The 26,533-nt window shown below is 40.0% G+C and overlaps 1 protein-coding gene across 4 annotated transcripts in view; it reads left to right on the top strand.

The window, feature by feature from the left end:
* Window positions 1-25,831, top strand: part of MED10 (mediator complex subunit 10) — a 67,719-nt gene extending 41,888 nt beyond the window's left edge. Inside the window, exons 5-6 of one of the 4 annotated variants that reach the window (XR_005953211.1) lie at window positions 1,575-1,704; window positions 3,230-3,856. Coding sequence is in view for 2 of the 4 variants with exons in the window: in XM_041411805.1 (XP_041267739.1) it covers window positions 1,575-1,619 (45 nt within the window). In the remaining 2 variants the exon portion in view is untranslated. Of the gene's footprint in view, window positions 1-1,574; window positions 1,726-3,229; window positions 3,857-25,658 lie in introns of those variants that run through there. The other 3 variants (XR_005953212.1, XM_041411809.1, XM_041411805.1) reach the window with 3 other exon arrangements.
* The last annotated feature ends 702 nt before the right edge of the window (window positions 25,832-26,533 follow it).

The raw sequence follows: 26,533 nt of genomic DNA, 5'->3' as shown, positions 1-26,533 counted from the left end.
TCTCAAAGAATTACTGTAGACCTGTAAGCCTTCAATAAAATAGAATTATTTATTAGGGAACTGAGGTCTCACCATTCAAGATGCTTTTATGAGTAAAATAGCAAAACCATAGTGCTTTCGGAAGTTTGAGGTCAATACAGCAAATATAATCTTGTGAAGTCACCACTTGAGCTGTCTTAGCAGTATTAGTTTCACTAAGGATCCTGAATTGATTAAATTTGCTTTTTTTTTTTTCTTCAAAATACTGAATAATAAAGAATTAAACAAACCCTTTGTCTTTATCTTATGTTACAGGAATAAGATTGCATTTTATGGAATCGTAGAATCATTTAGGTTGGAAAGGACCTCTAATATCATGAAGTCCATGATTATCATAATTATCACATGATTCATCTAGCAGCTGGGTAACATTTTATGGGAAGGTCTGTTGCCTCAGTATTGAAAGTGATATATGTTTTCAGAGAACAAGTGCAATATTTAATTTTGGCTAGTTTCAGTTTATTAAATCTCTGTGCAACAGAATAAGATTTCCTCTTAGTTTTCCCCATAAGTCTCTTTACAGCATTTTGCAGACTGACTTAGACATACAAAATTAAATACAAAGCTGTGTTCTTTTGACCTGAAATCTTTGACCTGTGAGATAAAGTGACATTGTTTCTGCTTGAGGACCAGATCAGCTAATTGCCGAGTGATGGCTGTGACACAGCTGGTACACGATTTTGTTCCCAAGGTAACTCTGCCATACAAAGTGATTCAGAATCAATCATTTGTTTTATAGGGAGACAGCAGGTGTTATGTGCTGCACATGGGGAAAATAGGCATTTTTACTGAGAGGGTCATCCTTTTATTAAAATATCCTTTCATCTCCCTTTGTGATGTAGAAGGCACATTTTCAGTGTTATAGTGGAAAGGAACATGTTTTCAATAGGAAGGATACTCGGGAATTTCTCCTTTGCTTAACATGAGTTCCCTGGTACTAACATCAACATAAAAAGCTGCAATAAAACTGCAAAGAAATACTTTTGCATCTTTTTTTACCTTTAGCAAAACCATAGAGCCTTTCCTGTGCCCAACCTAAAAACACTGGTTCACAACAGGAGTCAATAAGCTCCTTTATATTCACGACACACAGCAGAGACCATCTCATTAAATAGCAACGTTTGGCAGTTAGGACTGAGTTCATCTCCCAGCAAAGTCTGATGGATTTCTGTGTTTACAGTCAGAGATGCTGGACTGCATTTGCAGTGCTGAAATTGTTGCTGGGGAAGGCAAAAACTTCTACACGAACAATTACATATGCCTTCTTGTTCTTGAGACTACATCAGAAATATAAAATGTAGAATTTGTTCCCCTCCCTCTGAGTGAAAGAATTTTTTACGTGTTCAAAAAAGAAACAATCTTAACAGAGAACCCTAGCCCCAGATCTGAATTTATTAGAATAAAATAAAGAGATACTACTGTCTGCAATGCATTGAAGTATCTGAATCATTGAAGTAAAACTGAAACAAGGACATGGGTTTTGAATTGCTGATCACTTTCTGTAATTGCACAAAACAATCCTTGATTTCCACCAGGTTCTACCTGCCGGCAAAATCCCAGAATCTGCTCTATATTTTTAATGAAAAACATGAAATTTTGAAGATGACACAAAAGAAGCATTTCTGAGTTGGGTGAAAAATACATTTTTAAGAGCTGCACAAAGAGGTAATCTTTCCTTATTTTCTAAATATTTTTTGGGTTTTATTTCTTTGTTAAGAATATAGCAAAAGGTTTCTTCAATTGTATTAAATCAAGTTTTCTTAGCTAAGAGCTCTGAAGAAAATCTGTGATTGAATTCCAATAATTTGACTTTTCTATTAAAGCTAATTCCTTTTTAATCCAATCACAAACAAGTATTAGCATAAATTCTTGTGAAACAAGAGAAGATCCTGTCAGATTAATTTAAAGCTATGGGAAATCCCTTTTCAGGTTTATTATAATTTTACAAGTTTAAAACTCAGTGATTTTTTTTTTTATTGTTGTATTGCTTGGAAATAGTTCTTATAATTTCAATAGCTTCCTTGATATTGTTTTTTTTTCTTGAAGGGGCGCCTCTCTTGCTTGAAGGCAGTGAATGGTGGGTTACCCTTGGCCAACAGCCAAACTCCTTTTTTGCAAAAAACCTACCTTAAACCAAAAGATTAAAGCATTTACCTCTCATCTGTTCTGGACAGAGTTGTATGTTCAATAATTTTGTCAATATTTATCTTGGTTCAGTCACTTAGAGGCTTGTACAAGTATTAAATAGTTGTTTTCTAGGCTCTGTTTTTTTAATTTTTTTTTTTCCTGTAGTGATGTCTGTATGATCCTGACTATATTTTGGTTATGGTGCAGAGGTCTGAAGATCTGTGTTTTGAACTATTAGAACATGAAATATATGCAAATCAAAGAGGCAGGTTAAGTGAAATTCAGGAAAGAACTGCATTTCTATGATAAATCAACAGCCTCAATGGAAAAACAAACCAATTTTTTGATTGCAAAAAGTAAGTGGTGGCTGACTTTTGCCCTCTTGCCATTATAGGGCTCATCATGCTGAGATTAAACCTCTGATCCTGCAAAACTGTTGTGTGATTTAAGTATATCAGTAATCAAACCAGGAGTTCAAAGTGCATTCTTTAAAAACATGCCCTTCAGTACAGACTGAAGCCTATTGAGCTGCACACATTAGGCATGGCTTAGATAAATCTGTAGAGGTATTACTAAATAAATGGAACTCTGATTGACTAGGTTTATGACAAAGCCTGCTACCATTACACTTCTCCCCACAAAGCAGGCTAAGTTTTAAAAATCATGAAGATACAATTTTCAGTGCATTTTTATAGATCCTTATTACCTATTTCTTGAAAAGGACAACATTTCAATGTAATTTACAAGTTCTAGAATATATTGATTCCTGAAAATTCAATGTCTTAAAGAAAAAACTAATTCTAGTGGTATAGAAGCATTGATACTGCCATTATAATCTCTTCAGAATCCCTGGTATAAGGAACACATTTTCTCAATGTGTCACTCACAAGAGACATCAATTCTTTGATTTTCCTGATGGTTTAAAATGCTTGATTATAATATTGTGCTGCATTTTTATCTCCAAATTACTTGTGTCATTACCTGTAAGTTTTTCTGATAATTTACATGGTATTTCTGCATTCAATTTTTCCCTCTCATATTTATTTGTTTTTTTTACTTCTAGTAAATCTCACGGTCCTGATTCTGCATGGCAAGAGCCAGTGGTTCCAGTGATTTCTTAATCACTTCCCTCTGCCTATGCCCTTCTTTACTCATGTTGACAGGATGCTTGTAGGTATTTTAAAAATAAGTTTCTGTTAAAAAATGATTTTTTAAATATTTTCAGGCAAAATGTTTTATTCTCAAATATTTTTTATTAAAAAAAAAAATCTATTTTCATTCCTTCCTTGAAAAGAACTACAAAGTCAAGTCCTTCTATTAGACATAGTGATAAATTATTGGTAACCTTACATGTTTCAGACATCATAGGTGCACATAATAGTTACTGTAGCAGTAGTATTCTCCTAAATAAGGCAATGGCTTTGAGAAATTGCTGCTCATGAGCAAGCAATTTGAGCCTTATGTGTTTTTGTGTTTTGCTTTTTTTTCCTCCTTTCATTTATGGAACATATTTCTTTTTACAAAGCTGATGAAAACTGAAATGTGGGCAATTCTCAGTGATGTGCTGAATCTTTCTAAAGATTGATGACCAGATGTGCAAATGGTCATGGATGGCTATAAAAAGCAGGAATAAAACAACAAATGTGTCTGTCTGATCAGCTATTAAATGGAAAATAAAAGTGGAAATTAGTGGAAAATAAGTGGAAATTAAAATGCCATCACCCTATGCAATGTCAATTGCATTACTTTGATCAAGCCATTGCTACACAACCAGATTGAAAATGAAATTACAGTATCTTCAATTAAATTGAATTTCCATATATGCCTGCTGCAAAGACTGCTCCTTTTTTCTTTTCTTTTGGTGCTTCTGGCTTCCTCGCTCCAAAACAAATATCTGATTTTGTGCTTGGCCTTTCATTTTGCCCTTATCTCTTTCTCTGCTCTCTCCTTTCTTTGTTTAACAAAAAAAAAAAAAAAAAAAAAAAAAAAAGCCAAGCAAATCAATTCATTGATTTTCTGCAAAAGGCTGTGTTTCTACCTGATGCTTCAGATGCTTTTGAAACAAGAACTGTAGTACTTTACTTTTTAATGTAAATAAATTATAGCAGTCTCTGATGGCTTTAACTGTAAGGCAAAGCAAGAAGCATACCCTTATGTGACTGGGGGATAAGGTTATGTAAGGTCATAAGGATATCCCTTGAGCTAGCAACCTCAACACCTGTAGGTTCATCCCATCGGGTCACACAGACCTGTCCAGTTTCTTTAAACATTCCCTAATTTAATAACTCAAATGATGGTGAAATCTTTCTTGCCCTAGACTGTTCCACTTCTCCCAGGGGCTTGGTGCTCTCCTGAGGGCTGCTCTTGCTGGTGAAATCTGAGCCAAGAAACACTGAGAACTTTGTTCTTTCCTCACTTGCCCCATGCAACACTGGGTCCTGTTTTCCTATCTCACCTGTTTGTTGGTGATACATCAGTAGAAGCCCTCCTTGTTTTCCTACATGTCCCTTGCCAGATTCAACATTAGATGGGTTTTGGCTTCCCCAGGCCCACCCTTGTGGGCTCAAATTGTGTCTCTTCTGGTTGATATCTCCCTGCTTCCACTTCTTGCACACTTTTTTAGATGTGACTTCAGTCAGGAACTCCTCGTACTATGTTCCTGTTCCAGTCAGAAGCTACATGAAAGTAGTTGGCTACTTTTCCTTGAATTTCTGCAAGTCAGGATGAGTTATTCTTGAGCTTGAAGCCATGAGTTGTTATTCAGCAATTTGTCTTGTTCCTTCTTCTCACAACCCTGAACTCGACCATCTCATGGTCATGGCAGCTAAGGCTGTCCCTGACCTCCAAATCCACAAGACTGTGAAGCCTTCAAAAGCTTGGAAGGCTCTGACTACTCCTCCTGTGGAAGAGAAAGATGTAAATGCTGGTTCAAATTGGCCATACACAAGCAAGACCCCAACGTGCTTTCCAGTTATTATAAAATCACATTTTACTTCTTTATCAGTCTTGCAATGCTATCACTTTTGGGACATGCTAAGTAGATATAATCTTCAAGAAATTACAAGTTGTCTTTATTGCAGACAAGTGTTCCGGCTGTATAATTAGAACCAAAAGATCAATTCCATTTGCAATAAGATGTGATAATATTTTGTTTTTCATTGTGCTGATAAGATGTGCTTGTGTGTGTTAATAAGAGATACATTTCGTTCTCCCTCATTTGTGTTTATTTGACTGAGTGCAGAGTTCAGCTTTAAGACTTATTACTATTGCATTAAGAATGTTTTGCCCCAAAAGATACAATGACCAGTTCTATTACAAAATCATTGTGCCAAATCCAATTAGCAAAGATTTTTTGATGAATTAACCTTGTCACAGCATAATATATACACTGCACCTGCTGTTCTGCTTTAGAGCCAGACTTCAGCCCTCCTACAGTTAAGTCCTTGGTTGTTTTGCTGATCCCTTTCAGCTCACTTTTTCCTCCTTGTGTTCAGACGTCACTACCTCCAGATGTCCAAGATTTTCTGCCTCATTTATATGTATGATTTCCCTCTTCAGTTTGTTCTTTCATCATTCTCAGTACTCTCTTGTTGCAGAAGTCTGCAGCAGATGTTTGATTTTTTTGCTTGTACCTTGCGTTATCTCCAAGGAGGCTTGCAAATTCTCCAGACAGGAAGGCAAGGCTGATCATTGGAGTCCATGGATAGCCAAAAGAGAAGGTTATTTAACAATCTACCTGGGGAAATAGCATTAACAATTTTTTATTTATGTGCTTAAGGCAATCTGACCCCCCAGGGTAGCATGAACCTCCATTTTGGCAAATGGAAAAGAGGCATTCTGGTTTGGTGGGAATTCAGGTTCCCCCCACTTCTGGCAGTTCCCTGTGAAGAAAAAGTACAGGAGGGGGAGGAAGTTTGCCTTTGCTGTGTTTCCTTCCCTGTTTGGAGGGACCCAGTGTGACAGTGTGAGGAATACAGACTGAGAGCCAGTGTCAGGGTAAATTTTAGAGCTCCATAAGGGATTCCAGGCAGACTAGGGACCTGAATGGCTGATCCGGTGTAACCAGTCATGTCTGACCCCACTCTGCTAATCTCACCAAATATTTGGCTGTGACATTGTACCCTGCCTCTGGGAACTAAGACCCTACAAAACCTCCTATCCTCCTCAGCTTCCATGGTCTTCAGCCAGAATCCTGGCCTGCAGCATCACAGGCTGCCTCTTTTGGGGCCATTCCTGGGTGGTCTGTTTTTCATGCTGGATTAGACACAGATCACCACAACCCGCAGCATCTGCCTTGAGAACAGAGGCAGGTATGAGGAGTGTCCTTCTCCCTCTGGCTGGTAAGGGAAGGAAAAGGAAAAAAAAACTTGGACTTTTTGCTGGAATCTGATGTTTCATGGTACTGGGCAGCAAACACAGAGCTCTGCACTGTGGGCCATCTGTCATCTCTTCAGCTGACAGCCTGACTTGAAAACAAACCAAAGGATCAGTCACTGGAGAGCAGGCTTGCATGGCCAGCATCCCTGTCAGATGGACTGCTGTCTTTCAAGTACAAGGAAGATGGATGCAGCTAGCACAGCAGGGACACACGCTTCCTGACAGGGATCAGCTCTGGAGCAATATTCATCTGGTGTTCAGAAAGTCCAACTCCTCCTTCTGCTCCCAATGTCTCTCCTTCTTCAGGCACTGACACTGGCTGTCCAGAATAACCTGAGCAGAGCCCACTGGGCCCAATATGCCAATGAGGTGAAAGGAAGTAGGGGTAGTACTTCCTCTACCTGCCTGGGAAAGAAAAGAGGAATCATGGCCTTAAATGGCAGGAGGAGAAATCTTTCAACAGTAACTAGGGAAAAAAAAAATCACTTGGCAGGATTTTGGGCTTCTCTTGGTGCACAGCATAATGCCCATACTCTCCACTGGCATGAGATGTACTTCTGCATGAAGAACTCTGGTGTCGGTGCCTAGGGAGGGCAGCCAGTGGCCACCACCACACCCTTTGCTGGCCCACTCCTGGGTCTGCCCAGACACCAGCACTGAATAAACATCCCCACAGCAAACGGGTACCACCTTCCCCCATTTCCATGACACCTTCTCTTCTGGCATCTGCGTTGTAAACATTCCTGCTCCCAAGATGTCTCCCTGACAGTGGAGCCCTGGGCAGCATCCTCCAGGTTTGCTCTGAGATGGTGGGGGCAGTGCAGCCTGCACAGTGTGACCACAAACCATTGGTGACCAGAATTGGGCAGACAGGGCTGCTCAAGACCTGATGTGGGCACCATATGGTGAAGTGGAAGGTGCTCCATTCCTTGAGGTGGAAAGGGAGGAGGCAGAGGAACCTGCAGTGGAGTTGTGGCTAACACAGGTGTGGGCAGAGAGCTGTTGCCATGACCACTGCTTCACCCCACTGGTACTGTGCAAATCCAGCAGCATTTGTTGCTTTCTAGAGAACCTTTCCGAGGTCAGCATGTGTGATACTCCATCCTCCTCCAGGACAGGGGAGTAGAATCCTTTGGGTGCTGTGCCTACAAAGCTTGATCTTGTTTGGGAGATGCATGTACCTAACCAAATTGTTCTGTAACAGTACTGTGCATGCATGAAGAGGGGGTGTGGGACCCTCGGTATGACATAGCTGGTTGCTATGCAGCTGTCTGCCTCTGCAGCTACTGCTTTTACTGCTGCAGTTGCTATAGGAGACTATCTGATGGAGTGATGAAAGATTTCTCCCCTCACTCTCGATGGCATATTGCCCAGCTTTTGTGTACACTGCATACCAAGCATCCGATCCCTGCAAAAATCTATCCCTGTTTTCATCCTTCTCGCCCAGCTGGAAACCATGGAAACCAAGCTGACTTGATTCTGCCATGGACAAAGAATAGAGAGGTAGCCCAGAGACGTGGCCCTTGTCAGCACCACTGAGCTATCCCCATTCTTTGCCTATAGGAAAGAGTTAAGGCTTTCTTTACTTAGAGGTGAAACTCAGTGACACTGGTGTTTAATTTAGGATACTATTTACAAATATTCTTTGACATGTTACTAGTTTCTGTATACTCCCTTCCCTCATATCAGGCATCCCTAGCCATGAGGGAAAAGTACCTAGACTAGGAACACTCAGATTCATTTCATTCCTTGATGTTTTCAAGGTGGTGTTGTTAAACAGCCAGATGTTAGGCAGGGCCACACATACATCTCCTGGTTGATCCATCATTTGGCAGGGCGTTGCAACACTGGTGCTTTCTGATTCACAAAATGATTTGTTGAGCTGAAACATTTTCAGGGTTGCAGATGGGCACACACAATTAGGTTTCCCGACTGAAGGGAGGACCCTACATCTGCCTGGTCAAGAATAAAATAATGCCCTGCATGCAATCACTCACACTCAGGGGAATAGTACAAGCCCTTCTCATGTACACCTTCTGGAGTATATTCTCTCTGAGTGGTAGCAGCCCTTTATGGCATCCTCAGCCTCTTTTTTTCCCCTTCCAGCACATTAGGCCAAGAGGCCTGTTTGAGAAATGGGATCCTGAAAGGGAGCCACTGCATTCCAGCCTGGGTTGCCAGTGACCAAAAGCTCTGTATCATCAAAGAAGTGGGATTCATGCTGAGCTACACTAGAACATGGCCTGCAGTCTTAATCCTTTGTATGCCCTGCCTTAAACATTTATATTTTCTCATGGCTGCTCATCTCTGTGTGGCTTATCTGTCCCAGCTGCTGTGTTAACTCTCTTCGAGTGGCAAGGGACACAGCATCTGTTATCCAAATCTTCTCTAGACCCTCAATCCTATGGGAGATCTTAACACAGAGAGGCAATGGTTGCCATCTCCTTAGTGTACACAGCTATCTGTTGTCCTTTGACTGCAATGAGAACTATAAAGTTCTTCTCCCTTGAGCTGACATTCTAGGAAGGAAGAAAAATAGGTGTTTCCCTTGTAGTAGAGAAAGGGCTAGGGCTTTGTTTGACGTGGCCCTAAGGGACAGCCTCAACAGAAATTGGGGATGAACAGATCCAGAGCAGCCCTGTCCAGAAGGACTTGGGGGTGCTGGTGGATGAGAGGCTGGACATGACCCAGCCATGGGCACTCACAGCCCAGAGAGCCAAATGTGTCCTGGGCTGCATCCAAAGCAGCGTGGCCAGCAGGGCAAGGAAGGGGATTCTGCCCCTCTGCTCTGCTCTGCTGAGACCCCCACCTGCAGTGCTGCATCCAGCTCTGGGAGGACATCAACCCGCTGGAATGAGTCCAAAGGAGGGACATGATCAAAGGGATGGAGCACCTCTTCTACAAGCCGGAGAGAATTTGGATTGTTCAAAATTCTTCAATTTGAAGAAGAGATGGTTTAGAGGTAATCTAATTGCAACCTTCCAGTACCTGAAGTTGAAGACAGCCTACAAGAAGGCTGGAGAGGGACTTTCACAAGGGTATGCAGTGATGGGACAAAGGGGAACGGATTCAAATTGAAAGAGACTAGGTTTAGATTAAATATGAGAAAGAAATTCTTTGATTTGAGAGTGGTGAGGGCCAGGAACAGCTTGCCCAGAGAAGCTGTGGATGCTTCATTTCTGAAGGTGTTTCAGGCTACATTGGATGGAGCTCTGAGCAACCTGATCTAATGAAAGGTATGCCTTTCAGGGGGATTGGAACTTTAAGGTCCCCTCCCTTCTTACCCAAGTCATTCTGTGATTCTCTGATTCTATGAAGTATAAACATGGAAGAGAGGTTACTGTGTCAAGGTCAGCTGGAATAGGGTCTAAGACTGCCAGAGTGAACTTGGCAGAGGGCATAATATTGTCCATACTGCCTGCTGGGACTGTTCCCACATCCAGACCATGCCCAGGCATAGCTGATGAGTGTGCCAATTGAAGAGGTTAAACACTTGCCACAGGGGCTTATTAAATGTTAATCAGCCTGGAGACTCCTGTATCACTATTAGATTGTGTGCTTGGCACAGTCTGACTCATGTTGTGTCAATAGACATAACCCCAGACTCCATGGACTATGTTAACACTGGCCAGAAGATTACAGAAGAGACAGTAGTGGGGATCTACTAAAATAACAGATTTTCATGCCGAGAGAGAATGAAAATGCTCTGCAATTATCCTACATAACACAAATTGACTGGCTCCATAAGTGGTATAAAAATGCTTGCCTTGTTGAAGCAAAACCACACAGCAGCAGGGTCCTATTCCAGGTCTCAGTAATCCTATCTAATCCTATTCCTAATCTCAGTAATTTGTTTTGCAAGAAACAATTATTTTTTTTTGAAAAGGAGTCAGATTGGGCACATCAAAGAGCAGCAATGGGTTGCTGCTCCCTAAAGGACAGAGAGACAAGAATCAAGAGCAATAACTCAGATGACAGGGCAGGGGTCTCAGCCAGAGCCCAGTCCCACAGCCCCTATGCAAGGTGAGTAGGTCAGAACCAGGGACAGTGACCGGCTTCAGCCAAGGGTCCAGACCCCCAGACATGTTCATGCTATTGTGGCAGGTCCCAGGTCAAGCCAGAATTTTAGTCTGCAGGACAGGGACAGGGTCAGTGGGGACTGCAGCTGAGCTGGAGACCAATACTCCAGTGACTGGGCTGGGGGAGAAACAGAACATTCAGAGCTGAATTTAAACAGAGCTCCTGGTCCTGGGGATAGGGTGTTAGGTGGAGGTCCCAGGCAGTGCTGGGTCAGGGCTGTTGAGGCTTATTTCTGCCCTCAGAAGTTAGTCAGGGCAGATGGTGCCTGGACAAAAAGTACACAGCCAGAGAGAGAGCAGGCAGAGCCGGGCAGTCTGCACAAAGGCGGATCATCCATGGTCAAAAGGACTTCACACAAAAATCACAGAACAAACAGCAGCAAGGGTTCTCAGTAGAAATTAATCAAAAGACAGCATGGGAAAGGAATATTACACTGAAACCTAACAAGTGCTTCTACCAGCAAATTGAATGTGCCTAGTAGCAAACATACCCTGGCACTGAGGCCAGCTGGCATGAAGTGGCCTGTGCCTGTGCTCGTAAGCTGCCTTGGCTTTTAAGTATTAAACTACATCCAGTTCAGGAAATTCCCCATGGAGCATACAGAAGGCAGGGCAGTACTCTGAGCATTTTTGGACCTCTGGCTCTCTGGCAAGAGGAGAGCTATTTTTCCAGTCCCAAAGGTGTCAAGTGTCAAGAAAGTTGTTGGCTGATAGGACATGAGACAGTAAATGCATGGGGCAAAATGATGCTCAGATGTCCTGCCCAGGTGAGTGCCTGCTCACCAGAGCGAGTTGCCACTCTGCATTCCAGCAGTGGGGCACATTAGGAGTTATGGGAACATCCAGAGCTTGTTCCTGCTCTGCCTCAGCTCTGGCAAAAGCCTTGGCAGCACATGTGCTGATAAACTCTGATAGTCTCTGATGATAAACTCTGGGCCATCCCAGGCTGATGGCAGAGGTCGTTCAGGGACATCCTCAGCCTCCACTTTGCTACTATTCAAACTGAGTCTTTGGGCTGTGGAGGGATTCCAGCCAGGCTGTGATTGCTTTATGGCTGAGGAGAGACCTCCAAAATGAGAACAGACACAAAAGACAGAATGATATTTCACTTTTTTGAGACCACTTGGGATTTTCCATTTTCTGATTTTCTGATTTTCTGATTTTCTGCTCTCTGTTGTTTATTCCTCCGTACCTTTAAGTTGTGACTCATCATTTAAAGACTGTGCAGCCAAACTGGCAAACAGTATTCTGGAATAGGTTGTGGAAGTGCACAGTCAAATAGTATTTTTGTTCTCTAATTCCTAATTTACATTTTTTTTCCTTCCTTGGGAACTAGTGTTCACCAAGAATGATTGTCAATGGCTCCAAGATTCCTGTCAGGAGCACCAATGGCTCATTCCTGTACCTGGGCAGTCAGGGCTGTTTCCTGCTGCCCTTCCCACAGCTCTGTAATTAGCAACACTGAATTCCCTCTGATCTCATGGTCTTTTAAAATTCTAAGACATTTTTCAAATCTTTGAGACCAGATTTAGTTTTGTTGACTTTGAATAATTTCATCTTCTCATTATTCAACGGCCTTTCTAGGTAATTTGTGAATATATTGAGCCTACATCCTAGGGTATATTCCTGTTCGTGTAAGAGATCTGTGGTAAGAACTGGCTATTTAACCTCATCCTTTATTTCTCTCTTTTAATGGGCAGTTTTTCTTATCTTTTATTCTTTCTATTTTTTCCTTTTTTTTTTTAAATGAGAGTGTTTTTAAGGAGACATCTTGACTGGATTTTTTTTTTAAATTTTTAAATACAAGTATACTTATCCATTTCCTTGTTCACTGCCTAAAAGAAGAATCCATCAATTTGTGAGGGATAGCTTCTCTCTACAAAAACTGTGTTGACTTTTGCTCGCTTAATCGTTGTTTACAGATCTATTAATTTTCTCTTACATTCCACTTTCACTCAATTTTCCTTACATCAAAGACATACTTCCTTACTCGTACACCTAGGGGGAGTTTTCAAAATTTTCCATGACATTTACTTTCTATTTTACCGGTAGCAAAATAGATTTAAGCAATAGATTACACACTTGGCTGGTTGGCAATCTGTTTTACAATCTGGCCAAATAAAAATCACTAATTTTGAAATAGTTTTATTTTTTTTCACTTCTTATTTGTGTTCTCCAAGATGTTTTTCTTCCTTCACCTTTCCAAGGAATACTGTATTTGAGTTCCCAGTTTCTATAGCCCTTTGTGCTTGTTGAAAGTGATAAAGAAGCGTTATGAAGAATGACCTTGAAAATTCATGGTTCATAAAAATCTGTGTGAAGAGCATTCCAGGAGGAGTTTGACCCACCTCTTCCATTTAATTTTCTTTTGATCCACATGTGTATAACCTTCATACCAGCTACTGATGATAACCAAAAGAGCTGGGTTCAGTATACAATGAGTGATATTAGATAGTCTATCCCTAGATAGTCTATGCCTTTCCAAGCAGATTTTTTAAAACTAGTAAAGGCATATGGCTTTTCTGTTAGAGCTTTCTTAAGATTTAAATATAGATGCAAGGGGTAGGTGACATATAAGAGTAGAGTGTATTTATATATGTATGTATATATATATATATATATATATATATAAAGATATTTTTCTACATCTACAGATATATATATATATATATAGCTGATCAGGAAACTAGTTTTGCTATAACATTCTAAGTGCTTATCCCTGGTTTTTGGTTATGTTGTCTGTACCTAAAAAAATGTATTTAGCTAACAAAATAATTACTCAAGATGTCTTGATCCTTGAAAAAGTCTATCTTGAACAAAATAAAGATAGAAATGGAAATCTGTACATTTCCATTAATCTAGATCACACAGGCCTAATCAAATTACTTTTTGTGTGAGCTTCTGATTAAACCTAATGTAAACACAGAAGTTTCAATCAACGATCTTCCCTCCCTTACATTACTAAGAGGAGCAAAACTTTTACAACTTTACTACATCCTGTGGAACAAGAACAGCCTACCTTGGGATTTTTTTGAGAAATCTAGATAAGTCTAGTATAATGAAATGCTCTTTCAATGTTCATAAGGTAGATTCTGGGAAGTTTGAATTCCTTCACTAAAAGTCGTGTTGCTGGATCATATTGTTGTGCTGATCACTTTGGGTTTGGTTCATCTTTTAGGTGGACAACAGTACACAGTATTCTATAAAGCACTCAACGCAAAAAATGCTTAATTGCTATGAGAACTGTAGGTTTTCTAGAACAAATATATAGACAGTTTTTTCCTGGTCATAGATGCAAAGTAGGGTGTGGGTTTGAAGGGACATTCTAAAGTCTGAAGGGACATCCTAAAGTCATGTAGTTAAATGCCTCAATTGAAATCAGGACTAACTTCTAAATTAATCATCTGTTCCTATTGATGCACAGAAAACTTAGGAATAAGTGACAACCAGAAAATAGGGTAGAGGTGAGTAATCCTGGAGCCGAAGCTGTAAACAGGCTGCTCACTGCTCAGATGTAACTTCAATAACATGGATTTGTTTTGAATGTAGTGAGCAGTGATGTATGAAAGCTCCTGGTCCCAGAATCAATGGCACATGAGATGTGCACCACGCCACAGGGGAGTAGAGGGAGCCCTTTTCCCAGCTGGAGTGTTTCAGCTTTGCAAAACTGTGAGTGGAGAATACTTAGGCCTGAGAACTGAGTTGCATTACAGGTAGGTTAATAAATGGAGCACTCCCTTAGATGGAAAGATCACAGTGACCTTGTTTATTGAAGAAAAAGAAGAGATTTTATATTTTCATTACTATGAAGTTGTTCTTTGGCTGGCAATGACATGCTGGCTAAATTATAATAATAATGTAACCATGGTAATGTAGGCTCAGTGAAAGTGATTTGGTTAACTAATTTTATTGAATGCATTGACTAAGGGCTCATGTCAAACTTTGAGTGCAAGTCTTTCTGTCTTTTCCTAATACAGTGATTCCAGAGGGCATGCTCCTCTGCTTCCACTGGTGTAGGACACGCTGAAGGCGGCAGGCTGCTGCTGTAGCAGTAGCCACGACGGCTGTGTGGCAGAGTGCTTTAGTTTGGGTCATGAGGACACTCCTCAAGCGAGTGTCCTGATCACCCCCATTCTGCTGCTGTGGGGCACCTTGTGGAGGGGTATTACAGGATGGGGACTGAATTCTTTTGCCATGAAACTGAACTAGAAAGTGTGTGTCAACACCACACCTCATGTGCTCCACCTCCCCATGACCACTCAGTACATGAGACCAAGCCAAGGCTTGATCAAAATAAGGCTCCCAAAAGCATATCTATGCCCAGCATACCTGGACATTGCTTCCTCAGCAGTAGGTGTTTCATTCTACCTATGTGTGTTATTATTTAAAGCAGACATACTCAAAAGGTGTTAACTCTGTTTCTTGATACCTATTTAAGTGAGCCTTTGACTTCCTGCATGAATGTGAATGTTAGATCAGCAACTGAACCCAGAAAGAGTCGTGTTATTCAATGCTACCCCTTTACAACAAAGTCTGATGGTTGGCAGCCACAGGGGTCTTTAATATAATCTTCTTTTTAATTCTCTAGTCCCTGAGATTTCTTTCCTGTATATCTTTGAAGTCTGTTGTTGGTATTTTATACCTCTCAGCCTTGTACAGCTTTTCCTGTGTGGATTGTATGGTGGAAAAGTTATCCATGGCCTGCAGAAAAGAGTACAAACAGGACTACAGACTAAAATACCATGGTGTACTTCTTTGACATTGCTTATACACAAGGTAAGGAAGTGAAAAAAGGCCTTGTAGAAAGAAGAGACTGTGTTAGTGCAGAAAACAGAAACAAACATAATTCAGGAAGTGCTTGCTCCAGTGTAGTTTGAGCACAGACACCTCATACTCATGAGCTAAAATAATTCCATGGTTTGCAGGAATGTGATCACAGGGTATCTACAATCTTATTGTACCAATATTACATCAAATTTAAACAGGTTTATCTAAGTTATACCTCCTGCAAAAGCTCAAAACCAGGCAAAAAGTGCCAAAACACTGAAGGCAAAGAAAACAGCAGAAATAATGCATTCATTAGTGGCATGTCTGAGTTTGTAAAGCATGGGGCTGGGTGTTCACGATTTGATTTGAAATGACAGAATTTGGACAGTACCTACAGCTGCTGTAATGCTGTGTAAACTGATGAATCATTTCTACATTTAAACATCGAGTACTTGCTGACTAAGACTGCAGAATTATAAGTTAAAATTGTTATGTCAGATAATATAAATGAAAGCTATTGCTCTTTTTAATCTTCAGCTATTAAATTCTATGTGACCATTCACAAGGAATTTAGTGATATGACTGAAGGACTGGTACAAACCCATAATTTTTTCCTGATCTTAGAAGTCATTAAGCCATAGCATTTCCTCCCTTATGAATGCAAATTGTCGTTATTGATCCTATTACCATAAAACATTTACCTCTTTATGCTGTGGTGTGAGATATTTCTGAGATGAAGAGCTCAAATAGTTAAGTAATTCACTGTATCATCTTCCTCATGTTCTCAGGAGAAACACAAAGAGGTATGACAAAGAGTATTGATCAATATTAAAGCTAATAATGTATTTTTTTACATCTGTGTTTTATGCTCATCTATCATCTTCTTTTACACTGTTGCCTCCTTTTAAATTTACCAATTTCTCTATCCATGTCTTTTTCTCCTTACTGTTTTGCTCCAGAGTTCTGAGCACATTACTCATGTGGAGCAGTCAGGTAGGACAGGAGTTCTCACTGACTTGTTGTGTCATGCTTTGCCCTTCCAGGTCACTTCTGAATGCTTATACCTGCTTTGAAGCACTATGGTAACAAGGACTGTACTCAGATCCTTAAGGAATCATGTGTTGCTAACTTAGCTGTAGCCCTCTTTGCAGACACACAAACATCAGAGGGGTGTCCTCATTCTATTGTATGTCAAAAGCCTAAAGCAACAGGGGAGAAGAGGGAAAAAGTCTCATGAGGAGCTGCAGAAATCACTGATATTCCAGGATCTGGAAACTAAAGAACTTAGTAAAAGGTAGAATGGGCAGTAACTGGTTGGGTACTGCACTGATAAAGGTGGGTAGCACATAGCAGTACAGCATTTTAAAAAGCACGTATTTAAAATGAAAGGACATAAACACCGGGCTGAAAGGAGAACAAAATCCCTTTTCAAATGTTAAAACCTTTTTCTATCTCTTTTCATTTGGAGAGAAATGCAGTAATAGCAGAGTGAAGTAGAATCAGTATTCCAATAAGCATTTTAATGATTAAGATAAAAGGAAAATGTTAGATATAACTGAAGAGATGAGGAAGAGAAAGCTTTAAAAATCTAAAGGGGCTTTAGGAAAGTTTGAAGTTAAATATAGCTTAAACAATTGCTCTTTACAAACTTACTAACTGATGGAGTGGGGAACTAAAATGGCACTCACTGGAGCATATTGAAAAATAATTCCCCACAACATCTTTTGTGTGAGAAAGAAAGTTCACAGAAAAAACAAAGAGCAAAAAAGTGATACAGCATTGCTTTAAGGTCTCATGGGGCCATGAGACAGAAACTTGAGACAAACAGAGCCAAAACCCTCTTAGTCTGGACAGTGAGTCATGATCTGGAGTCATGCTCCTTGAGTCATGATCCAAGATTGGCAGAAAAAGAAAGAAGAAAGGAGAAAGGAGAAAGAAGAAAGAAGAAAGAAGCAAGAAGAAAGAAAAAAGAAGAAAAAAGAAGAAGGAGAAGAATGACTCCAGCCACCAGACACCCAAAATGAGGAAACAAAAGGAAAAAGGCAGCTTAAGATTTAGAAAGGATGAAGAAGGCTTTCTTAGGAGGTAAAAGATAATGCCTTCTTGAGAAAGCTGTAATCAAAACTTTCTGCATGGTGGGGGTGGAGGGCATGGGTTACACACACCTGGTGTTCAAACTAGTGATGTTTTTCCTTGGTGGAAGTAAACTTGGGCTGCCTGCATGACATCAAGATTCCCGTGATCCTCAGATTCCATTCCTTCCACATTTACTGATCGCTTTTCATCTTCTCATTTGCTAGCAGAGTGTATCAAATTATCTAAAAATAACCATGCTTTCTGGTATCTGGAAATTAGCCAAAGGATATCCTTCCAACAGAAAAAATGAACAAGAATCAGCCAAGCAATCCTTTGTACAGAAGTTTCAAGTAACTAGAACACTGCACAGCATTTTTGAGGATGGTAGCTCAGCAGACAACATCAGCACCATGTCCTTTTCTTTCTTTTTTTTTTTTTAAGTTCACTGTTGCCATCCTTTTTAAGTTTCAAAAGGTGTTTCTAATATACATCTGTTTTTTAAAACAGCTGGTGAGAAATTCTTTTCTGTGGTAACCAGTATTTTTAAGGGTTATTTTCATAATTTCCCCCTGTTTTTATTCTTCTGCATATGATATATTATATATCTAATATATATATATATAAAAATAGATATTATATATATTATACATAATATATATTATATGTATATTCTTATGCATATATATGTGTTGCATCCCTTTTTTAAGATTATTTTTCTCAGCCACAGTACAGCTGGGGACAACAAGCACTTTTTATATAGTCAAAACAGATTTATTTACCCCACTGGTTTGCAGCATTTCAAATAATCCCTCTGACTGTCATGCAGGCCTCCCACCCCTCCACCAAGATGGAATTTCTTGGGCATGTAAACACAAGCATGATGTGCTGGAGGCACCAGGTGCTACCACAGGGGTGTCTCCTAAAGCACCTTCTGAGGAAGGTTCTGCTAACCCCCGGCATCAGAAATGCCACAGAAGCTAAGCCATGTTGGTGTCATCCTAAACAAATAAAAGCACTGGAAAATAGCCTCCTAAAACATGCATATTTCTGACAGATGCATTATAGTCTTTGGCATACTTCTAACCTGCCATTTCACTGCTGATTAAGTTAGAGGATGAAACAAGTAAAAAAAAAATTAAAAAAAAAAAAAAAAAAAATTCAGGCTCTCTCACTCAGGCTTCTGAGATGGTAAAGATTTGTTCTTTGAATAAGTTTGCCACACAGATTTATCAGCGTTTTTCCTTAGGCAAAGTTCATTCAGTACTATGTGCTGCAATGAGGGTAAGCATAGGATTGTTCCTGTACTACATGCTGCTGTTCTGTACACATTTTGTGCCATAGAAATACACACCTCACTTTTGATGGAGTTTCTCTTGTCCCCTATCATCCCAAGCACTTTATCACACAGGAAATTCTAAACCCCCCTTCTCCTGCCTGAGAAATTTCATCTAGTCAGAAAAAAGAAGGACAATTTTATCTCCAAGCAGTGCTGACCATGCTCACACTCCTCCTCTTTTACACCCATCTGTGCCAAAGGCAATGCTGTGCATTCCCTCCTGATGGCTTTTCCCACCTGAGGGGTGCAGAGGGAGAGCTGAAATGCACTAAGCAAAGCTCTCCACCCAGCTCCAGCACAGGCTTTCTGTCGTATTCCCAACAGGCCCTTCAGTGAATTTGTATCTAATTAAGATATTCAATCTTGTTCTATATCTGGTAATAAAGACAACAGTATTTTTTTTTCTTATTAGGCACTCTCCTGCGTTTCACAATAGCAAAAATCTTGGAAAAACAGTCTATATTCAAAGGTGTTCTGTCAACAACTGTGTAACTTCAAAAAAGAGCCCTCTTTTAATTTCACTCCCATGACCTATAACAAATCTCAAGGTTTCTTTTGCAAGCTGTCTGTCCACCACTGTATCAATAAGACTGTAACAGCTGCCTGGAGGTAGAAATCCTGTGCCTTGTGCCTTAATTACACAAACCTTTATACAGCCGAGCAGCTGGCACGTTACTTGAAAAGACCTGTGCACCCTTTTTCTTTCTGACTTCTATTTCCTTTTCATGAAAGTTCCCTGCTCTGCCTTTCTCTTTCTCACAGACAGTTCAGGTTGACCTTAAAATTTTAGCATCTCACAGCATTAAGTACAAACATTTCTTCTGAAGGGTAAAAATCTCAGTCATGTTCTGATGTTTTTTATTTAAAACTCCAGCTTGTTCCTGGACTTCATTCTATCATTGTCTTTGGAATCGTTAACAAAATGTATATTTTTAAGTGTATTATAAAAAAAGATAAAACCTCCAAACTCTTTAGGGACTTTAAACCCTATAGTGGTGAGTTTGTTAAATCTTAAAGTAAACAAAAATGCAAGGAAATGGTCAATCCAGAAGCTTTACTTTTACACACATCAGATCCTGAGTGATCAGATTTTCCCTTTCCTTCAGCAGCTAGATGGTATAAAATGGCCTTTTCAACCTGTGAAAATGTTTCCTGCATCCCCACATTTTGTGCCCACACATCTCCTAAAGAGCCTAAGGCTCTTTACTTTTAATTCTTAAGGTTTCTCCAGCTCCAGGCTCATCCCAGAACTGCACTTGATAATATGCCTTCCTGTCTCAAACATGCACTCAGAATTATTGCAAAAGTTATTTTCTTGAGTCTTCCAGGTCTGTAATTTGGAGACTGACATGTAAAAGACCTTTCATGACAAAAAGCAGAAAATAACACCCATTGCAGGGCTTTATTTTGCCTTTGTGATTCCTGCTCATGCCAGAGTGGCACTAGCACACACATCACATTTTAAGCTGGCCCTCAGCACAGCTCTTACTGGCACACAGCTGCCTGTGTGTTTAAGTGCTTTTCTGAACAAATATACTGCAATTAGGCCAATTCAAAGAGCACTCACCCAAAGTTGTCTGCACATGTTGCACTCAAATAAACAACAGTGGGGCCAGCAAGAGAGCTATGACCACCTGATGTCTAGCCAGAAATTTCACTCTCTGGCAAGCTATTCACATCTCAAACACCATGGCAACACCAACCTGTAGCATAGCAAAATATGTTGGAATACATTGGAGCGTCATCCATTTTGAACACATCCCGGACTTTTGTTCACTGCCTGGAAGCCCCTTAGTAATAATCAGCAAAAGTTTTTTGAAAAGCATTTGGACAGACCTTCTCATACCTTGGGTTTTGGCCCTGCAAGTAGTTTTGTATCTGTGCTGTCCCCAGTGAGTAAAAAGGCAACTGCAGAACAGGTTATTGCTTACATTGTACACACCTAAAATTATAACTCTGCCTTCCCACAGCCCATGTACTTCAACTGTATGCCCACTGTATCTGTCTGTTTGCTATAGGAACCAGAGAGGAAAAAAAAGAGAATTTTGGAGACAAGAAAGCTGGGGAGAGACATTTGAAAGGCCATGTATTGACAAGCCAAGGATAAATGGCTTTAAACTGAAAAGCTACAGGTTTAAATTAGGTATTAGGAAGAAATTCTTCACTGTGAAGGTGGTGAGACACTGGAACAGTTTGCCCACAGAAGCTGTGGATGCCCCATCACTGGAAGTGTTCAAGGCCAAGCTGGATGGGCTTTGAGCAACCTGGTCTAGTCAAAGATATCCCTATCAATCGCAAGGAGGCTGGGACTAGATGATCTTCAAGGTTCTTTCCAACACAAACCATTCTGTGATAGGGGATGCATTGCTGCCTAGCGAGGGCTGGGACCTTGGGTATTTCTCTGGCCCCAAGAGGTGGTGCTCAGTGCGGGTGGTTCAGTCCTTATGTGGAGCTCACAGCAAGGCTGGGCGCAAGTTCTCAGTACAGACACAGACAGACCCCTACAGACCCCAAACCCTTCACAAAACACCCCTCAGAGGCCCTGTCCCTCACAATGCTATCAGCAACTTTTGACCACTTCTCACTCAGATACTTATTAAGTCCATGAATTTTTCATGTCACATCCAGCAGTTTACCATGTTCAGTTCAGCTACTTTGTGCTCAGGTCAGGGCCCTGGCACTTGCACATACATCAGGAGAAATGGTACAGATTACTGAACCGACTGAAAATGTAGTCACAGGCAGTCAGATAATCCCAATTTATTTGTTTGAAGGGCAAAGCATCAACCACATCACAGTCCTGCACACTCTCCTATATATCCTTCCACACACCACCTCACCCATGGCCTAGTAAAGGTTGCTGAAAAAGCTGGCACATCCCAATGGATATTCTCCCTTCTTAAGGTACAGAATATCTTGAATTCATCACATTCATATCACACATGTTTCAGGAAGATCCCTTTTTGGCCTTAGGTTTACTAATCAAACAGAAACTTCCCCAACCATTATTCTACAGACTTAGCCCAGGGTATAGATACTAATGAGTGGCAATGGAAAGCATAGAACAGATATCAATATCATGTGGACATAGACTGAAAATCTGACTTGATTCTGCAAGCAACAAATGGAAATTATCACCGATTGAAAATAAAAATGTTTTGGACTAGAGAAGTTCCAGACAGAGAGAAAACTCCCAGTAAGGATGGCCATTTCTACACCTCCATAGGCATGTTTATCTTAGACAAAAGAAAAAATAATAAAAAAAGAAAGAATGTGAATTAGAGAGAGAATATATCCATAATATTTTGAATATAAGGTTCAGATCCATGATTCCATGAGAAGCTACAGGTACATCTGAATCTGAGTTCAGTTTTCTGTCTACAGCCTCTATGGACTGTTCTTTGGTGAAGGAATGTCCCATTCAAATATTAAAGAATAAGTGGTTCTACCTGCACCCCGGAGAATGCAGATATCAGTTATTTTATGAGTAATTCAAAGCATGATAAAGTCTTCACTGCAGAAGTCAGGGTGTTTGAATACATGTGCTACAGTCAACATACTTTGTTGAAGTGTTGAACTGAAATATATTGACAGAAATGCTGCGGGCAAATTTAGAACCCCAAATGGAGACCCACAAAAGCTACTTGTGCTCATGTTCAAGCTATTGGCAGCCGTTAAAGTATCTCAGTAAAAAAGCATTGTGTGGGTTACTGAAAGTAATTAACATATAGAATACAAAAGTTTACTAACGACTGAAGATGTAAATTTCAAAAGCTTAAATTTTCTGGAGTGGTATTAAATTACTGCTATAGATGAGAAGAAAGAAATGCTAGTTATATGCACAATAGCTCCTTTTGGCAAGGATTTTCTGAAATCAGAGGAAGCAAAACAATCAATCTTTAGAATCCCTTGAGAAGTGAGATCATGTAAAGCCTTAAAATGTTCTCTGGTACAATTATCATTGAAAGGAAAGGAGACCTATCAAACTGTGAAACACCTTATGTTGGCCTGGCAAAATTGCTCTAATAAATGTTAATCAGAAAACATAATGAAATTCTGCACAGCACTGCCTAATTTTATTGCAAAGCATTGATGTAGGCATCAGTTCAGCTACTGGCCAGTCAAAGACTATGAAGTGATGACAATCCATGCTAATAATAACACAGAGATCATTAAAAGGCAGCGTGCTTTTCATACAAATGAGAGAAGAATATTACACTTGCATATAGCGTGTTTTCCAATGGATTCTCTCTTGATGCTCTCCTCTCCTTCAGATGTTTCCCAACACCTGACCATAATGAATGTGCCCAACAGACAGTCTCTTTAAGCTACACAAAAATTAAACTTAACTGGGGCTTAGGTTGTAGTTTTGGTCCAAAATTACTTGTGACTTGTTCAGATTAATTTATTCTTTTGGCATCATTGTACTTTTCCCTTTTTTTCCTTCCCATCTCCTCCTATGTAATAGCCAGTTCTTCTGATGTGTTTTGGAAGAGCCTCTGTACCCAGCTACCAACCTAAACAAATGAACCCTGATCAGTTACTGTCTGTTCTCTGTTTTGTGGGACATCATGTGCGGGAATATCACTTTGGTATTTTATCAAGAAATTTGGTAGATAAAGTTTTTCCAGTCATACTGGGAATTCGGAATTTGGAGTGGCTGAATCCAGCGTGTATTCCCAGCAAGACTGCACACATACTTACACACAGTGAATACTTCTGTACCTACATACAAGGGGAACATACTGTTTCCCCCCATCTATTATTATTTAAAAACATGGCTTTGTGTGCATTCCTGCGCACACGAAGCAGCACAGACAGACACACTCAGCACACACACAAACACAAATGGCACCAACAGCCTCATCCTGCCCTGCATGAGGAAGGTCTCAGTGGGACAAAGACCAACTGTGTTTGATTGAATCCAAACTTCACAGTTAGATTTTAACTTTTACTTCTACTTATTCATAGTTGCACCATCATAACAAGATGGCTTGACTCTGATATCTGCTTTAGACAGAGCGAGCAGACAAGGGCTGTGGAGGGGCTTTTGTTTCTTTATGTACATGAGATCACAGAGATCTGAGAGAGAAGTCAAAGTATTGTGCAGGTTTTGGTTTTCACTAAACAAAGGAGGTGGAAGAACCACCTTTGTTTAGTGAGCGTCTCCATGTTAAGTCTGCATCACCAATGCTATCACTGGGAGCTAAGTAATTGCATGGAGTAATGATTGAATAAACTCTGCAATAAACCTGTAATTTATAAAGCAATTTTTAATACTGTATGTTTCCCATTATAAATTGGAACAGAAATGTCAGGTGAGATTTAGAAAGAATTTGCTCAGCAGCTGGTTCATAAATCAATTTTTTGATGTAATATTGGTCTGAAGTGACTTTTTGTTAGCTTATTTTATTCTTTAGAACAGAGAGAAAAAATAATCACACAGTGTACAAAAAGTCTTCATATCAGGTTATCTGACAATATCTCAGACTTTTTCCTTGCAGTATTTTATTTTCACTGAGCAGCCTTGAATGCTCAGAACATTAGGGTAGGAGAGATTTGCTTAGAACTTAGAGGCTACTAAAACCATAATAGTTAAATTCCTGCTTACAATCTGAATGAGACAGTAGGGACTGTCTTTTGGGAATGACAGGATGCAGTAGGAACTGACAGAGGATAAATAGCCTCATTCCAGTTTCTAAAATGCTGAGGGCAGAATATTCTGTTCCTGGTGGATAGTTTACTTTATTGCAAAAATATATTGCTTAAATTTTGAGTCTAGCAGAGAGATTTTTAAAAATGGAATGGGCTTCCAATTTCCCCACATTCATTATAAAACCCTAATAAAGTCAGAAATCTAGACTACTTTCTGGCAATAGGTGCAGTACCTAAAAGGCATGCACAGTGCTCAGACAAAATCCAGCATAAACTATTCCTAACTGTAAGCTTGCTACAGGAGAGTGAACACTATGAGAACAGCAACATCAAAGCGCTTGGTCAAAGCACATAGGGCAAGAAAAAAGAGCCTGAAGGGAAAATGCAGTTTTCTGTCTTGCATATGATCTGAATACTAATTTTTCACAGGGAAAATCAGGTAGGCTATTTGCAAACAACAGAATTGCTTTGAAGTGTTTAGTCAGAAAGAACGCTTCCTCTCCTGTGCTTGTCCCACTCGTCCTCCACTGAGAGCCACAGCCACCTCCTCCACCTTCCAGTTTCCATGAGGCCAGGATGCATTTGGATCCACCATAATGCCATAAGTCACTGAAGATTCCAGCCTGGAACTTGTTGACTTCTTGGTCTTGCTGTGCTCCGGGACCAGGAAGCATTTAGCACAGTTTAACTCCCAAATATCCAGAATTTTTCAGTATTTCAGGACAAACGAACATTTAATGACATTAAGTAAAAAGGGCAGATGACAGAAGAACACAGCAAACACATTTGTGAAGCTATTTAACTGGTTATGTTTCCAGACTGTACCCAACTGTACTGCACAAGGTTAAAGAACAATTTTGTAGCTGGAAGGACAAACTGTGAGCTATTTCTGTAACCTTTCAGAAAAGAAAAATGTCTGAGAGACTGAGCCCTTAAGGAAAGGCAGTCAAAGCATTTGACATCTTGTTTATCCTTCCAGATGATCTTTAATATTTTCTGTCTTTGCTGCCAAAACCTACCCAATATAAGCGATGTAAAGAATTGACAGAAATACTGTTTCCCCTCACCTATCATTATTTAAAAACAAAGATCTATACAGAAGTTTAGAGTATCTGGTTGGGGAAAATTTTTCCCTTAAGATGAATGCACTGAAGTTGGCACATATTAATATGACTTTGTCTTTTTCCATATTCTTAATCCAGAGCTCAAGATTGTTAACAGCACAAAAATGAACTGAAGAGGGCAGCCCAGTCTCAATCTTCATAGCTTCCAATGTCATCAGTTCAGCTGTTCAGAGTGCCAATGGAGAAAAGAAGAAGAGGGAATGTTATTCCTCACTTTGCCTTTCATTTTTTTACAGTTGAAATAAAAATGTAGTGGCTCAGATAATAAAATGAGAAAAAAGTTTGTATGTGTGACTAGTCCAGTGATCATTTAAGAACATATATGGGCAACTGGGTTCTAGTCCTTGATCCAGTGGATGACTTAATATTTCATTACAAAATATGTAAGTGGCCATGATGTGCTGCTGCTGAGGACTTACAGAGCTCTGTTCCAAATTAAAAAAAAAAAAAAAAGAAAAAAAAGCAGACATCTAAAACCATGTCTTCAGTAACCAAGCTGAGGTCTTTCAACAGCAGAATATTGCAGACTGACAGCTTCCACCCTCAGACTGGTTTTCAGGAAGGTGGGAGGCTTTGGCACTATCTCTGAACCAATTGTCTTATGTTGAGTCACCTGTATGAATTAACGGGACAAATCCTGAAGGAGAATTGGCATTCCTCCAGTTCCTCACAGCCCACACAGAAGTGATCCTGCACATGCCTGCCAACAAACCTATAGAGAGAGTGAGGAAGATTCAGTAGTTTTATTTGAATACCTGCTAAGGCAGGCAGGAATACAGATCCTCCTAGTGAACCCATACTTCCCTTCACTTCCAGAAACATACACTTAGAACCTGTCATTTAGTGCTTGTTTCATGAACTTGAGAGAAAGAGATTTCACTGACATGATGTTAAGTATCTTTGATGGACTTGCTCCAAAGTAGCTTCATTTAAGAATAATTCACTGGAATAGG

Source organism: Onychostruthus taczanowskii, unplaced genomic scaffold, assembly GCF_017590055.1.
Source record: "Onychostruthus taczanowskii isolate IOZ18803 unplaced genomic scaffold, ASM1759005v1 scaffold37, whole genome shotgun sequence".
NCBI classification, from domain to species: domain Eukaryota; kingdom Metazoa; phylum Chordata; class Aves; order Passeriformes; family Passeridae; genus Onychostruthus; species Onychostruthus taczanowskii.
The sequence above is the reverse complement of the archived record's forward strand: the minus strand, read 5'-3'. Positions and strand labels throughout refer to the sequence as shown.